This window comes from Nomascus leucogenys, chromosome 5 (genome assembly GCF_006542625.1).
Source record: "Nomascus leucogenys isolate Asia chromosome 5, Asia_NLE_v1, whole genome shotgun sequence".
Taxonomy (NCBI): domain Eukaryota; kingdom Metazoa; phylum Chordata; class Mammalia; order Primates; family Hylobatidae; genus Nomascus; species Nomascus leucogenys.
The window spans coordinates 7,372,546-7,389,154 of NC_044385.1; the positions used below are offsets into that span (position 1 = coordinate 7,372,546).

The following is a 16,609-nucleotide window of genomic DNA, read 5'->3' on the forward strand; positions in this document are numbered from 1 at the left end:
GTTAAATAAATGTATGATAATAATGAGAGGTGATGATCAGTCGGCCAAGAGGTTAAGTTATAGGTACCAACATTCTCAAGCACACACAAATGCGCACACAAATGCACACACACACACACACACACACAAGCAAACAGAAAATAAAACTCATTTTGTATTTTTAATAGATGGGTATGTTCAAAAAGTCTTTCACATTCATTCATTCAGTAAACATTCATTGAGCACCTACTAGGTACCAGGAGATTTCAGACTCCAGTGACAGATACTAAGCAAGACATAGAAAGTGCCTGTATTTGAGGAGTTTACCCCTCAGTGGTGAAAGAGAAAACCAACAAGTGTAATGCGTAAACCTCCAGGTGGAGGTAAGTGGTATATGATAAAAATAAAAGCGAGGTGATGTGATCGAGCAGGACTACATAGTATTTGGAGAAAGAAATAGCAGCTAGTACAGAGAAAAGGGCCTGGTACAGAAAGAAGGCCAGTGAGGCCGGGTGCGGTGGGTCACGCCTGTAATCCCAGCACTTTGAGCAGCCAAGGCAGACAGATCATGAGGTCAGGAGTTCAAGACCAGCCTGGCCAACATGGTGAAACCCCGTCTCTACTAAAAATACAAAAATTAGCTGGCATGGTGGCACATGTCTGTAGTCCCAGCTACTCGAGAAGCTGAGGCAGGAGAATCACTTGAACCCAGGAGGTGGAAGTTGCAGTGAGCTGAGTTCATGCCACTGTACTCCAGCCTGGGCAATAGAGCGAGACTCCGTCTCAAAAAAAAAGAAAAAGAAAAGAAAAGTATAACACCTTGTAGATTATGGCAAGGTGTTTGCCTTTTATCCTAAGCGTGAGGAGAGCCCTTTGGAGGTTTGACGAGGAGAGTGATGTGATGTTGCTGTAGTTTAAAAAGGTGACTCTGGCTACTGTGTGGAGAATAACTTGGGGAAAGGGAGGACAAAGCAAGAAAGGAATTAGAACAAATAAGAAGGCTGTTGTGATAGTCCAGATGGGAGATAATGGCAGCTTGGAGCAGGGTGGTAACAGTGAGGGTGGAGAGAAGCCAGTAGATTCGGGGTGTATTTGGAGGTAAAGTTTGCATGATGCGCTGATGAATCAAGTGTGGGAAGTAAGGGGAAAAGAGGACTCATTGATGCCCCCTTGGTGATGGCTTGAGCCTCTTGATGGATGGTTGGAGGCTCTCACTGAAAGGCAGAAAACCAAGAAAAGAATAGGTAGGAGGGGAGAGAAACTGAGAGTTCTGGCTTGGACACTTTATCCTTTTTGGGAAACTAAACCGAAATTAGCACTGAATCTGGCAGGCATTTTCCAAAAGAATCTGGGTGTAGACAAGAGAGTGCATCATTGTTCACTCAGGATCTGGGGAGATGCAACCCAAGAATGCTGTCCTTCACCTCAGTTAGCTTTTCTCCCCACCCCTCGGAGCACAGAACAAATTTCGAGCTCTCAATATGCCATCCTCTTTCTTAGAACTCCAGATAAATATTTGATGTCATCTACTTCTGACCCCCTTTAATTGGCTTCTGTGATATGTATGTACTGATAAGTTTTCCTGAATATATCATGAGAACTTGTCCACATTTTATTTGTTACAGTTTTGAGACTTTTTCTTACCTCTCATATCTCCAAGTCTAATTCTATCCAAAACTCAGCCAAGAAATAAACTCAAAAAGTCTTAACTGAAGTAGCTGTTTAAACTCTCACACTCTAACTTGTGTGCTTTGATCAGTTCGTTTGCTAAAATGAGACCCTGTGGCAAAGGAGCATTTGTATAGTTTCCTGATCCACATCAGAAGCAAGCAGCGAATTAGAGAATAATGAGATGCGCTGGAGTCAAGGATGCTGAGAGCAGCAAAAAGTGACAGCTAACTGGGATAAGGCAGAGGAACTAAAAATGGCATAAAATCACATAAAAGCTCAAAAGGCATTAGGAGTTGGGATCATCTAGCCTCACAGGCATTGCTGTCTTAAAGACAGCAAAATAGGCTGGGCACAGTGGCTCACGCCTGTAATCCCAGTGCTTTGGGAGGCCAAGGCGGGCGGATCATGAGGTCAGGAGATCGAGACCATCGTGGCCAACATGGTGAAACCCCATCTCTACAAAAAATACAAAAAAAAATTAGCCTATAATCCCAGCTACTCGGGAGGCTGAGGCAGGAAAATGGCGTGAATCCGGCAGGCAGAGCTTAGAGTGAGCCGAGATCACGTCACTGTACTCCAGCCTGGGCGACAGAGCAAGACTCTGTCTCAAAAAAAAAAAAAAAAAACAAAAAGACAGCAAAATAAGCATTGTCCTCAAATAATCATGACCTCAAATCGTCATGGAAAGACTGTTGTTTTGGATATGATTATGTAAGAATGCGAGGATGCATGGGAATTATGTTAAAAGATTTTTTTTTCCCTAGGAGTGAAAATGAAATTTTGGCTTTTAGCAATAAATATGAAATCTAGAAAAGAACTTTATGTAAAACTCTCTTTTCTAACACCACTACATCTTTTTCTCTTTTTGGAAATCAAGTTGAATGCAACAGAGTTTATCTTTGAAATTAATCTTCTGTACAGAGATTTTGCTAAACCAAGGTATGTGTTATGGCCTTTCTCTGTATGTGTGTCCTGAAAAGGGAGGGCTCTGGTCTGAACATTTGTGTCCTCCCCAAATTCGTGTTCTGAATTCCTAACCTCCAAGGTGGTGGTATTAGGAGGTAAGATCTTTGGAAGGTGATTAGGTCATGAAGGTTCTTTCCTCTTGAATGGGATTAGTGCCCTTATAGAAGAGGCCAAGAGAGAACTATTACGCCTTCCACCATGTGAGGAAACAGCAAGAAGGAACCTTCTATGAACTGAAAAGTGACCCTCACCCAACACAAAATCTTTCACTGCCTTGATCTTGAACTTCCCAGCCTCCAGAACCATGAGAAATAAATGTCTATTGTTTATAAGCCACCTGGTTTATGGTATTTTGTTATAGAAGTCTGAAGAGACTAAGGGAGGTGCACCCCTTTTCTATTTGGGAACTTATGATTTAGGAGCCCCCCGTATCCTTTGTAATTCAAAGCTATTGAATTCAAGGCAGCTATTGTAATTCACAAACTTATTTCCTAGTTGTCCCATTGCTGTCTGTTGTAAAAATTATTATAAGCCTTTGAACTTACTGTGAGTTATTTATGTTATATGAAATGTTATTTGGTTCTCTTTAGCCTTTACAGCATACCATTTAAGTCACCAGTACTAACAATAGCACCATGTAAAAAAATAAAGATTGTTTTCTCTAGTTCAATAGCTAGTTCATTTTCCTACTTTTTGGCACCTCACTTTTACATTGGGGAAATTTATGTTGTCACCAGAGACATAGTCTAGATTTCATGTCTTAATTTCTGCACTCAAGAAACATGTTAAGTGTTAAAGTAAAAATGTTTAAGGTGTTTGATGACCCATTTAAGCCCATGGACCAGGAATCCTAAAATTCTGCATTGCTACTTACCCTCCCACCAATGAAATACCAGAGGAACAGTATAATGAAAATCAAAATGCCAGTTCAATTATGGGTATAAAAGTACCCAATATGCCAACCCAGGATATAGGACAAGTTGGAGCACACATGTTCAGTCTCAAATCTAAGAGGGACTTTTTTTCTCATCCAGTTGAAAATCTTTGCATGTCCTCACACCACAGCCAGCTTTTTGTAGGGAAATAATCATAGAAAGGGAAGGAGATCAATCGCTCATGTGCGCACAGCAGGCCAGGTGTCACAGAAAAGTGTCCATGCACACTTGCCTCAGGCCTTTTGTTTCTTCCTGCAGGAGCCCCTATTTTAAAGATAATTATGACAACTTAGCTTCTGCCCAGTGATTTTTTAAATTTCAAAGCAGTTCTAGCTGGGAACATTTTAAGTATTTTAAAGCTGAACATTAAACATGGGTAATCCCAGTGACCACAAAGAAGCTATAGCAAATGTACTGGTTAGAGTCCTCTTGGTTGCTCTTCTGAGAATGGTACCTGCAAGGCAATTCCTAGTCTATAAAAAGGGAATATCATTGAAGGATGCACAGATAGTTCCTAGATGTGAGGCTGAAGTGGTCTGATTTCAATTAGAGCAGATTAATAGAATGTGGTAGGACTACAGAAGAAGAATTTAGGAAAGTGTAGCAGAGACTCTGAGTAATGAGAGACAGCTCCACCAAATTCTCAGGAATCGATCATCATGTTTTAATGTTGCAGATTCAATGATATGTTCATACCACCAATGATAATGCAAAAATGCAATGGCACAAAAGGACAGGCCAAGGGCAAATGATTATACAGGCATTTGTGTTGGAAATGCTCAGATTGGTGATCTTCATAGAGACTGCATAAAGAGCTGCATTCCCCTTGGAGACTTCAGCAAATGCAAACATTGTATGTAAATACAACCCAGGGTTCGTTTTGGATTCCTCTCTTCTTTTCACAGGCTTTCCCATCTCAGCAGATGGCATGGGAGTCATCCTTGATATTCTGTTTTCTTCAGCATGCCCACAGACACAACCCATCAGCAAGTTTTGTTGATTATAGCTTCAAAATGCATCCCAGATGCAACCACTTCACATCATCTCTAGTGCTGGCATGCAAACCCACGTCACCATAATCTCTTGCCTGGATAATTGCAGTAACCTTCAAACTGGGCCCCTTGCTTCTGTTTTGCCCTCTTCCCACCCTGATAATCCACTCTCAAAGTGCGCAATATTCTTGAATGAGTTGTTTGGTTGGTTGGTTTTTAATGAATTTTATTTTTTTAGAGCAGTTTTGGTTCACAGCAAAATTAAGTGGAAAGTACTGAATTCCCCAGCAACCTCCCCCAGGCCCACAGCCGCCCCCATTATCAACCCCCCGCCCCCAACCCCACCAGAGCGGTACATTTGTTATAATCGATTAACTGACACTGATATATCATTATCACCTGTACTCTGTAGTTTACATTAGAGTTCACTCTTGATGTTGTACATTCTATGGTTTTGACAAACGTATAATGGCATGTATTCATTATTGTAGTATCATATAAAATAGTTTCACTACCCTAAAATTTCTCTGTGCTGGGCCTATTTATTCCCAACCCTTGGCAACCACTGATCTGGAAAAGGCAAAACTATTTGTCTCCATCGTTTTGCCTTTTCCAGAATGTCATATGGTTGGAATCGTACAATCTGTAGCTTTTTCAGATTGGCTTCTTTCACTTGGTAATATGCACGTAAGATTCCTCCATGTCATTTTGTGGCTTAATAGCTCATTTCTTTTTAATGCTGAATAATATTCCATTGTCTGGATGTACCACAGTTTATACATTCACCTACTAAAGGACATCTTGGTTGCTTTAAAGTTTTGGCAATTATGAAGAACAAGCTGCTAGAAACATCCACGTACAGGTTTTTTTGTGAACATAAGTTTTCGACTCAATTTGGGTAAATGCCAATGCAGATGATTGCTGGATCGAATGGTTAGAGTGTTTTGTAAGAAACTGCCAAACTGTCTTGCAAAGTGGCTGAACCGTTTTGCATTCCCACTGGCAATGAATGAGAATCTCTGTGGCTCCACATTCTTGCCAGCAATTGGTGTTTTCAGCGTTCTGGATTTTGGCAATTCTAATAGGTGTGTAGTGGTATCTCGTTATTTCAATTTGCATTTTCCCAATGACATACGATGTGGAGCATCTTTGTATAAATGTATTTGCCATCTGTATATTTTCTTTGATGAGGTGCCTGTTCAGATCATTTGTCCATGTGTTAATTGGGTTGTGGTATCTTCTTATTGTTGGGTTTTAAGAGTTCTCTACTTATTTTGGATAATAACCTTGCATATTTTTTTTCCAGTTTGTGGCCTGTCTTCTCATTCTCTTGACAGTGTCTTTCACAGAACAGAAGTTTTTAATTTTAATGAAATCCAAGTTACCAATTATTTCTTTCATGGATTGTGCCTTTGATATTGTATCTAAAAAGTCATCACCCAACTCAAGGTCACCTGGATGTTCTCCTGTTATTTTCTAAAACTTTTATAATTTAGCATTTTACATTTAGGTTTATGATTCATTTTGAGTTTGTGTGTGTGTGTGTGTGTGTGTGTGTAGAGTGTAAGGTCTGAATGAGTTTTTAAAAATAAATCATATGAAGTCAGTCTTCTGTTTAAAACTCTCCAGTGGCTTCCAATTATGTTTAGAATTAAGCCAAAGTCGGGCCGGGCGCGGTGGCTCAAGCCTGTAATCTCAGCATTTTGGGAGGCTGAGGCGGGCGGATCACGAGGTCAGGAGATTGAGACCCTCCTGGCTAACACAGTGAAACCCCCTCTCTACTAAAAATACAAAAAATTAGCCAGGCGTGGTGGCGGGTGCCTGTAGTCCCAGCTACTCTGCAGGCTGAGGCAGGAGAATGGTGTGAACCTGGGAGGCGGAGCTTGCAGTGAGCCGAGGTCACGCCACTGCACTCCAGTCTGGGTTGTAGAGCGAGACTCTGTCTCAAAACAAACAAACAAACAAACAAAAAACTTAAAAATAAAAATAAAGAATTAAACCAAAGTCCTTACTACCTTACCATGGCCTGTGATTTCTACTCAACCTGACCACTTTCCACAGCTTCAGTGCTGACTTCTTATGATTCCATTTCCTTCTGCCTCTTGGACATGTGGAGTTCATTCATAGCATACATTGAAGCACGATATCATACTCAGGAATCTGTAGCTAGCAAATGAGGCCTAACAGGAATCAAATGAGTAACTACTATAGAGAAGAATGAATGGAAGAAATTTGGAGCAATTTCCTCAAATAACTTTCTTCAGTTTGTGTGTAGGACTTAGTAAGTAGATGGGTCAGGAGGAAGAGGGCTGAAAGGATCAGAGGCTGAATCAACTGACAACTGCCTAAGAAAATGAAGAAAAGCTTGAATTGGATCTTTAAAAAAAGAATCCTGGCTAGGCACAGTGGTTCACACCTGTAATACCAGAGCTTTGGGAGGCTGAGATGGGAGGACTGCTTGAGGCCAGGAGTTTGAGACCAGCCTGGGCAACACAGCAAGACCCTGTCTCTACTAAAAATTAAAAATAAAATATTAGCCAGACATGGTGGCACTCACCTGTAGTCCCAGCTACTCAGGAGGCTGAGACAAGACAATTGCTTGAGCCCAGGAAGTCAAGGCTATAGTCAGCTGTGATTGCACCACTGCATTCCAGCCTGGGCCAAAAAAAAAAGTCCTGAGACTGAACACTTTAAAATCTATAGTTACTTCATGTAAGTGAACACTTCAAAATCTATAATTACTTCATGTAAGAATAAGGGATCATTTTTATTGGGGTACTATGGGTCATGCATGCAATTTTTATAACTTGTACTGTATTACAAAGGGGTGATTCTTTTTCATTAATCTACGTCTATTTGAATTAATAATGATATATACAGATGCTCCTTGACCTACAATGGGGTTATGTCCCAATAAAGCCATTGTAAGCCAAAAATATTGTAAGTCAAAACTGCCTTTAATACTCTAATAAACTCACAGTAAGGGTGAAAAATTTTAAGTTGAGCCATAGCAAGTCAGGAACCATCTAAATACAGTAGCTCCCCCTTATCTATGGTTGCACTCTGCAGTTTCAGTTACCCATAGTCAACTGCAGTCCAAAAATATTAAATGGAAAATTCAAGAAACAATGCATAAGTTTGCAATTTCGTGCCATTCTGAGTAGCATGATGAAATCTCATCTATCCCATTCTGCCCCACCTGGAACATGAGGCACCCCTTTGTCCAGCAGATCCACGCTGTCTATGGTACCCACCTGTTAGGCACTTAGTAGCCTTCTAGATTATCAGATGCGACTGTCCTGGTATTGCAGTGCTTGTGCTCAAGTCACCCTTACTTTACTTCAGAATGACCCCAAAGCCCAAGCGTAGTGAGGCTGACATATTTTATTATTTTATTATTACTTATTATTGTTTTCTATTATATTATTATTGTTGTTAATTTCTTACTGTTCCTAATTTATAAGTTAAACTTTACGATAAGCATGTGTATATATAAGAAAAACAGTATATATAGGGTTTGGTACTATCCGTGGTTTCAGGCATCTCTTTTGCGGGGGTGGGCAGTAGTAAAACATATCCCCCAAGGATAAGGGGGGGACTATGCATATTTGAAACCTGAATTTTCCCGGAATCATGATTTTTTATCACTTTCTAGGGTGTACTTGATGTCTTGCTATCAGCTCTATTTGATGGTGCATTTCTAATCCTCCACTCACCTGTCATTTAGGACACTGTTCTCCCAGGTACACATCAGCTGCAGTGATAGAACTTAAACACAGCTGTTCTGTATTCCTCTCTCTCACTGTCGCTCTTCACCACAGGCTTTGCCGAGTTGTCCTGAACACAAGTATGCCTTCTGCTATAACTAACAAAAATGTACTATCGCATAAAAGGAGCTAAATGGCATTTAGATGCTTTTACTTTAAAATATCAATAATGAAACCAAAAACTCCAGCTTCTCTTTTGCACCTCATGAGGACACTCACGTAAATGTTATGACAGTAATATTTCTCAATGATATGCTCCATTTACTCCCTCAGGAATGGCTTCCACAATGTTAAATCCTACTTTATAATAAATAACGTTATAATAATGTTACAACCCAGCTTAGTTCGGTTGAAAAGAAATTCATCTTTGAATCACTAGAAATAACACAATTCTCTTCCAGGCTGATGTAAATAGCATTTCATTATTCCTTACATCCAGCAATACTATGTGCTTTATACTGTATCCAGCAAATAGTATATATTTGAACATTTTAATGGAATGTCTACTTGGTAATGGTAATGTTATTTATATCTTATTGGGAAGTTAGATATGTTTAGCTCTGCAGAAACCAATTTTATGAATTTCATGAAGGTCTGGTGCCAGCTAGTGGTACCTATTATATATGCATCAAAAAGATAATTGACTTATTTTTAAATAACCAAAGACAACATGGTCTCATCGAGATTGAAAAATTGCTTAAAAACAACGTTTAAAGGAATATTGTTTGCCATGTTGAGGAGAACCAACAGACTGTGCATAAAAATGGATGCCTGTCTTGGCCGTGTGCAGTGACTCATGCCTGTAATTCCAGCACTTCGGGAGGCCAAGGCAGGTGGATCACCTGAGGTCAGGAGTTCGAGACCCGCCTGGCCAACATGGCAAAACCTTGTCTCTACTAAAACTACAAAAAATTAGCTGGGTGTGGTGGCACCTGCCTGTAATCCCAGCTACTCGGGAGGCTGAGACGAGCATCACTTGAACTCAGGAGGCAGTGGTTGCAGTGAGCCGAGATCATGCCATTGCACTCCAGCCTGGGCAACAAGAGTGAAACTCCGTCTCAGGAAAAAAAAAAAAAAAAGGATGTCTGGAATGTTCTGTTGTCATATAATGCTCTGTGCCAACTTCCACTTAGTCATTAAGCTCCCATATTCTGATTATTCATGTGTCTGTCGTTCTTACTGTATCAGGAAGTTACTGGGATACGGCTCATGCCTTCATTCCTGTAACTCACCATTTGTCACAAGATCTGACAATTAGATGCAGAAAGAAATATTTATTGAATACATAAGAGAATTCAAGAAAAATTATTGCCATATTTCACTTACCACAGTACATAACTTCTGAAAGCAGTTATTCAGGCGTTATCAGCACTGGGTCATGACCTTAATTATTCAGAAGTATACCAGACAACTGTGGGCCTCTAAGCTTTTTTAATCTTCAAGAATTCCCTAGTTGACTTAGATATCATAGATCTGTTGAACCATTAGCTGTCCCATGAGGCCTCCTTAGAAATTACAGGGCCTCTGAGACAAGCATCCCAGATCCAGCTTACTATTTTAACCATTTAGTCATTAGTAACAAATTTTGAACTGGCAGATTTCATTTTCCTGGGATGGGAGCCGGGTTATAAAACATATCTTACAGTTCAGTCTCTAATGACATTTACTTTTAAAATCAATGCTTTCTTATTAATTTGCTGATTAGTGGTGTTAATAATTGGCTCAAGTGGGAATTTCAGATGTAAGCTAATGGTTCATTAATCAAATTTAAAAGGCCAACATCTTTTAAATATGAGGATGAAACTTCTCATTTCCTTTAGGACTGACAGTCAGATATGTTCCTCTGGGGAGGGGAATCTTTCCACTTTATGCCTTCAGTGGTTGACACAATTTCCAGGGCCATTTGTTAATTATCCCCCTTGGTATGAAGTAAAATTGATTTGGAATCCTAGCTCGTTATGGAAGGAGTTTTAGAGTTCAAATTAGTTCAGCTTCCTCAGATGTATAAAGAAAACACAGTTTCTGTATTTTCTATAATTGACATAGTTTTCTCAGAAACCTATTTGAAGGGTAGGTTTCAATGCATGTGCTCTGCATGCCACCATAATTGAAATAGTTGCTTTAGATGACTCGGTCATTTGTGGATAAATGATCACACTTTCAGTTTTCTCGGCCTTTCTCTGCTGCTATCCAGGATTGGTTTTGGAAGGGAGTTTGGGGTCTAGAGGTTTTGTTTTTACAGTCTTGTGCAGTGGGGCCAGAGGGCCAAGCACCCCCAGAGCATCTTCCAGATCCTTGTCGATTTCTGCTATAGGCAGATTGGCATGGGCTGCTCCAAGGACAGCTGCAACAGGTACCATCTCATCACCTGGAACTCACTGCTGAAGTTTGTGTTTCAGACATCTGCTTCAGCATAAAATCCCTGCACACTGCAGCCTTTGTCCCGACTTCAGGCTCCCATCCACCCACTATTCTTAGATCTTCTGTGCCTTTTACTACTGTGGCATGCAAGAAATTCCAGATGCCTTGACTGCCACCTAAGAGGCTTGGGAAGCATTTTCTTAAGCTCATCTTTCTTGCTAACACCCATATGATATAAAATTCATGTTGGCTCTGATCGCATGTGGGGCTTCTTCTATGGGAATGGGACTGACTACTTCACAGGCTTCCTCATACTTGTCTGGGATTTTTTATTCCTCCCTGTCACCTCTTGTTCTTCGAGTTTCTTGCACAGAGGAGAAAAATGAAGTACTTGCTGAGCTCAGTATCTTACCTTTATCTTTCTTTGCCTCCAGTTCATGAAGAAACATGCTTTCCTTTTCCTGGATATTATATCCTAATTTTTCCCACCCCTTAACATATGGAAGAAAATCTCCATGACGTATCTTATCATACTTGGCTCTTTAAAAAAAAAAAAAGAAAGAGAGACAGAATCTCACCCTATCACCCAGGCTGGAATGTGGTGGCTCAGTCACAGCTCATTGCAGCCTCAAACTCCTCAAAGCAAGTGATCCTCCCACCTCAGCCTCTCCAAATGCTGAGATTACAGGCATAAGCCACTGCATCTGGCACCGTGCTTGGCTCCTGATATGTTGATAGGAGTTTAAAGAATTTTACTGCCTTCCCTTCCGTTATGGCTCAGGCTTAGGGATGGAAGCCTGCAAAGAAATAGAAACTGAATCGAAAATGAAAACTCGATCCTTTAATGTTTTACAAACCTTGTCTTTGTTACACCTAGATCAATGGTTGTGAACACTGGCTGCATATTAAAATCCCCGGGGGTCTTTTAAAAAAATAAATGCTTAGACCAACCATAAAAAAAAAATCAAACCAGAATATCAGATACTCAGCAACCAGATGCTGGGAGAGTTTGGTGAATCGCTCAGTGTCACTTACGAAATTAGTCCCACCCAGCTGGGTGCCCTTCCTCCCTCCTACACTGCCAAGCTGACCACTGTGCTGAACCAGTGATTTCTATTCCTAAATAGATATGCAAACCAAACTCACAATGTATTTAATGTTTGTAGTACAGTGTGTGTGTCTGTGTGTGTGTGTGTGTGTAGTATATACATACTCTACAAAAAAAAAAAAAAAAAAGAAAAAATGTTTTCCTCATTTACTTCCTTATCTATTATAATACTATGGTGGGGTTTTGGCCCAATGGCTATGCTAGCAGAAGATGGTTCTTTAAGGAAAGTGTCGTCTGTCTTCATTACACAGTGAACTGATTCCTGTTACTGCAGTGAACAGCTGAGTCTGCCAGTCACATCAGCTCTGCCTTTTTGCCCTTCCTTCCCAACCCCATCCCAACTCCACAGAAGACTCTTCCGCATTCACAGTTTCTCTAAAGTCACTTCTAAGGACATCTAATGCTTTAATTTCTTGCAATCTGTGGGAAGAAATAGAGAAATGGAGCAGAGACATGCAACTTGGTGGTTTGTTTGTTTGTTTGTTTTGAGATCGAGTTTCGCTCTTGTCACCCAGGCTAGAGTGCAGTGGTGCAATCTCGGCTCACTGCAACCTCCGCCTCCTGGGTTCAAGCGATTATCCTGCCTCAGCCTCCAGAGAAGCTGGGATTACAGGCGCCTGCCACCATGTCTGGCTAATTTTTGTATTTTCAGTAGAGATGGGGTTTCACCATGTTGGCCAGGCTGGTCTTGAACTCCTGACCTCATGATCCATCCACCCTGGCCTCCCAAAGTGCTGGGATTACAGGCGTGAGCCACCGCGCCCGGCTGATGTTAAGGAAACACAGTCCATGTAGCCATTAACTTCTCATCACTTCTAAAGGATGTGTGATGTCTAAGCCCTTTCTACATTTAAGCTACTATGTATTTTTGAATCTCCTGTCTTCTCTGTTTCGTGATTCATATTCTCTCCCTTCCCCTCTTCTTCCCGCCTCCTCCCCTCTCCTCCTCCAAATATACAAGAAGCTTGCAGCTATTTGTTTCTGTACAACAGAACAATAAATCTGACAAGATGAGACACCTAAGGTTGTCAGGAAGCTAACAGCAGGCTGCCTATACTTCTCCAACCCCTCTGTTTTAAAGGGGTTCACCTGCCCTTAAGGAAAAGGAAGTTCGGGAATTTATCAGAAGAAGCATGGCATCTTATTTACTAGTTTCTTTCTCCACCTTTCACATTTTAACCATGAACTCCGTTGCACATTCTGTCTATAGCAAACAAAGATTCCTAGTTGCTGGGTTTCACAATCCCTGTAAGACAGTTCATTCTGGGAGCTGAGCTGGCTCAACTAAATGCCATTTTAGTCTTCCAGCCTGAGAAAAGCAAGTCACCCATCTAATAGTCTCTTTTTTTTTTTTTTTTTTGTGATGGAGTTTCGCTCTTGTTGCCCAGGCTGGAGTGCAGTGGTGTACTCTTGACTCGCTGCAACCTCCACCTCCCAGGTTCAAGTGATTCTCCTGCCTCAGCCTCCTGCTTATCTGGGATTACAGGCACCCGCCACTACGCCCAGCTAATTTTTTGTGTTTTTAGTAGAGAGAGGGTTTCACCACATTGGCCAGGCTGGTCTCGAACTCCTGACCTCAGGTGATCCGCCCACCTCAGCTTCCCAAAGTGCTGGGATTACAGGCATGAGTCACTGCACCCAGCCCAGCCTCACTTTTTATAAAGAGAGAACTCTGCAAGAGGCTGTCTGCAGATAACCAGCAAGGGGTATGGGCCCGTTTGTCCAGGAGGGCCCTCACTCTATCTGTCGTGTTTGTCGGTATACATATTGACACCACTTTCACATGTGTGCAGACCGAGTATTTCTTTTTCCTATTTCTCTGGGAGTTATTTGAGGATGGCATCTGAAGGCTTTTAAGTGTGAAGAGTTAAGAAGTATCATGTCTTTTATGACTGGCTACTGCTGATGGGACAGGCTGTGGCCATCTAGAAAACACTTCCCTTGATTTGTGTCGTTGTGGCATTTGCTCGGGCTCTGGAGAATGAGTCACTCATGATTGTCCTGGTCAGAAATTTCACACCCAAAGATTCATTTGTCTCTCTATTTTTCCATTCCCAGCCTGGATGTGTGAATACGACTGAAGTGGACATTAAGAAGTCATCCAGAATGAGAAACCCCCACAAAACACGGAAGGTAAAACTGTCATTTGTTGTGCTGATCTTGGTGATGGATTGCACTGTTGACAGGACGTCAGCCATAAAAACACTTTCTTCTCATGTCATGGAGTGTCTTCCCCACTCTTCCCAGCCTTCCACAGCCCTCCCTTCCTCAAGAATAGCCCCATCCTGATGCTCAAGCACACCAGGGTCCCAAGACACAGCGATGGGACTGACTGACTGAGAGGAGAGGAACAGGGTTTCTAAGGAAATCGTCCTTAGAAAACCTGATACCGATGAGAGAAGGGCATTTTAAAACCCGAGGAAAGGGGGACATCTAAAAGATATTTAATTACAGAAAGAGTGCAGGGACCCCCTCTTAACACTAGAATTTTGTGACACAACCATAAGACAGTGGTTGTATTTCAGTGTTTGTTATCTGAGAGAATATCGGTGTGCAGGGTGCGGGGGAAGCTATTCCGAGTTCAGTGACATTTAAAATAACCCTTTGAAAATGCACAGCAGTAGTTTCTACATATTTTTTAAAGCAACACGTACAACTAGAAGACATTTTTATTCATTCTGTAAAACACGCTTGATGTACACAAGAATTTCTGGCCTCTAGCAGTCGCTTTGAGAACACAGCTTATAGATTGGTGCTGCTGGATTAATACATTCCACAAAGTTCAAGGTCTTTTTTCTGTGGCCATTTCCTTAGTATTTCGTTAGCCATAGCGTTTTCCAGAGTCTGTGTCCCTGTAGTAAGCACTCAATATTTTTTTCTAGTCTTATTTTCTGTTGCCTTTCTCTCCCATCCCTAGAAACATAGCATCATGCTCAAAGGCCCCAATATGGTCCAAGTACCTTTTCTTTCTTTTAAGGCAGTTTACCTTGATGTTAGGATAAAGAAGCTGAAGCAGAGCACCAGAAAACCAATTCAGATGCGGTGCTCAAATGCTTCTGCCCCTAGGAACTCTCCGAGAGAGAGGCGAAGCCAGACCAAAGCAAGCCTGTCTGGTCTGTCTCTCTGGTGGCTGGCCCTACTTAATTGCTTTCATCCTCTGCTCACAGCACATCCTGAGGGCACCAAGAACTATTTTTGCAGAACAAGATTCAAAAATGCTATCAGCTCTCCAAAAAGTGCATTAAGCCACCTCTCTCCACTTTCTGAATAGTGAAATTACTCTTCGAAATACTTTATTGGGTGTCCTGTTTCCCCCAACAGACACTAACCCAGACATGCTGTGATTCAGAAGAGAAAGCATGTGGATTAACAGGATAGCACTTAGACACAATAAAGGCATCATTTATACTCTCTTTGGCACCATATTCAGTATTGATCATCTTTCTCCTGTTTTACATGGCACCCTTCTTTTTGAACATTTGAGAAACATTAGTTTACAATGTCGTTCTTTACATACCATCAGCCCTCATTTAATGATGAAAAGCCCATGAGGCATTGCAAGGTGAAATATTGTAAAGAAACAGAATCATTGATATCTAGCTCTCTTTGTCTTGATAACATCTAATTTCTTGTGAATCGATAACAATAGAATGACAGGGCCTCACTCCAGAGCTGTCTAGCGCTAATATTTGCCAGAAGAAAACAAAAGTCCTGAAAAATCTGACAGCAAATAACAGGTATGCCCTTATTTTCCACAGCTGGAGAAAACTGATTTTTCTCACCTTTTGATAAATATAGCTTCTCACAGTCAGAAGTGTTCAATTTGCTAGAATCTTCGCAGATGATAATGTTATTTTACCTGGAAGGTTATCCGACTCCAAGCCACATACTAATATTTTTTAGAATTATCACCACTGATACTTTAGCTCATAGTTGTTTAGGAACTGTAATGATCCACTGAATTAGCAAAATTAAGGAGTCTCTACTCTATGCCAGACATGTCCTGGGTTTTAGGTACTCCACAGTAAATGGGACAGTCAGGGCCTTGCTCCCCTAATTCATGGTCTCATAAGGGTGCAGATATTGAGCAAGGAGATAAATGTCTGTACATGGATATAAGTATATGATTTTGTTAAGCTTTATGTAGTCTGCTGGGGCCGCCTTAACAAAATACCACAAACTAGGTGGTTTAAACAGTAGGAATTTGTTACCTCATAGTTATGGAAACTAGAAGTTCAAGATCAGGGTGGTGGCAAGTTCAGTGCCTGTGGAGTGTCTCTTCCTGGCTTGGGGATGGCCGCCTTCTTCTCGTATCCTCAGTGGCTTTTCCTGTGTGTGCATACAGCCAGAGAGAAAAACAAAACAAAACAACCAACTCTGGGGTCTCTTCCTCTTCTTAAAAGGACACCAGTTCTATTGTATTAGTTCCCACCCTTATAACCCCACCTAACCTTTATTTCCTCTTCACAGGCCTGATCTCCAAATATAGCTACATTGGGGGATAGGGCTGCAACATAAGAATTTAGGGGAGGGGACACAACTCCGTCCATGACATATGACAAAGGGAGTGCAAGTGATTGGTGCTTGTGATTGCCACTGCATTTTATCAGTGAATACCTTGACAGCAATCAGCAAGCTGTTTCACCATCCTCTGAGGGGTCCACAGCTCTGTGTCTGTGGAGCAGGTGATACTGTGAGATCACAAACCACAGACAGAAATGGCAGAGGCCAGCCAGTCGCCCCTGGAAGCCACCCTTCCCTTCCGCCATAATTGAGCCGTCTCTGTAGCGCCTCCTCCTGGCTCTGTGGTGGGCCTCATCTTTATACTGC

General features: G+C 41.4%; 1 protein-coding gene across 5 annotated transcripts in view; it reads left to right on the plus strand.

Moving 5' to 3' along the window:
* Nucleotides 1-16,609, plus strand: part of RGS7 (regulator of G protein signaling 7) — a 582,263-nt gene that overhangs the window by 517,143 nt on the left and 48,511 nt on the right. For all 5 annotated transcript variants that reach the window (XM_012506446.2, XM_030812615.1, XM_030812616.1 and 2 more), the window contains exon 10: nucleotides 13,838-13,912. In XM_012506446.2, coding sequence (XP_012361900.1) covers nucleotides 13,838-13,912 — 75 coding nt within the window. The remainder of the gene's footprint in view (nucleotides 1-13,837; nucleotides 13,913-16,609) is intronic.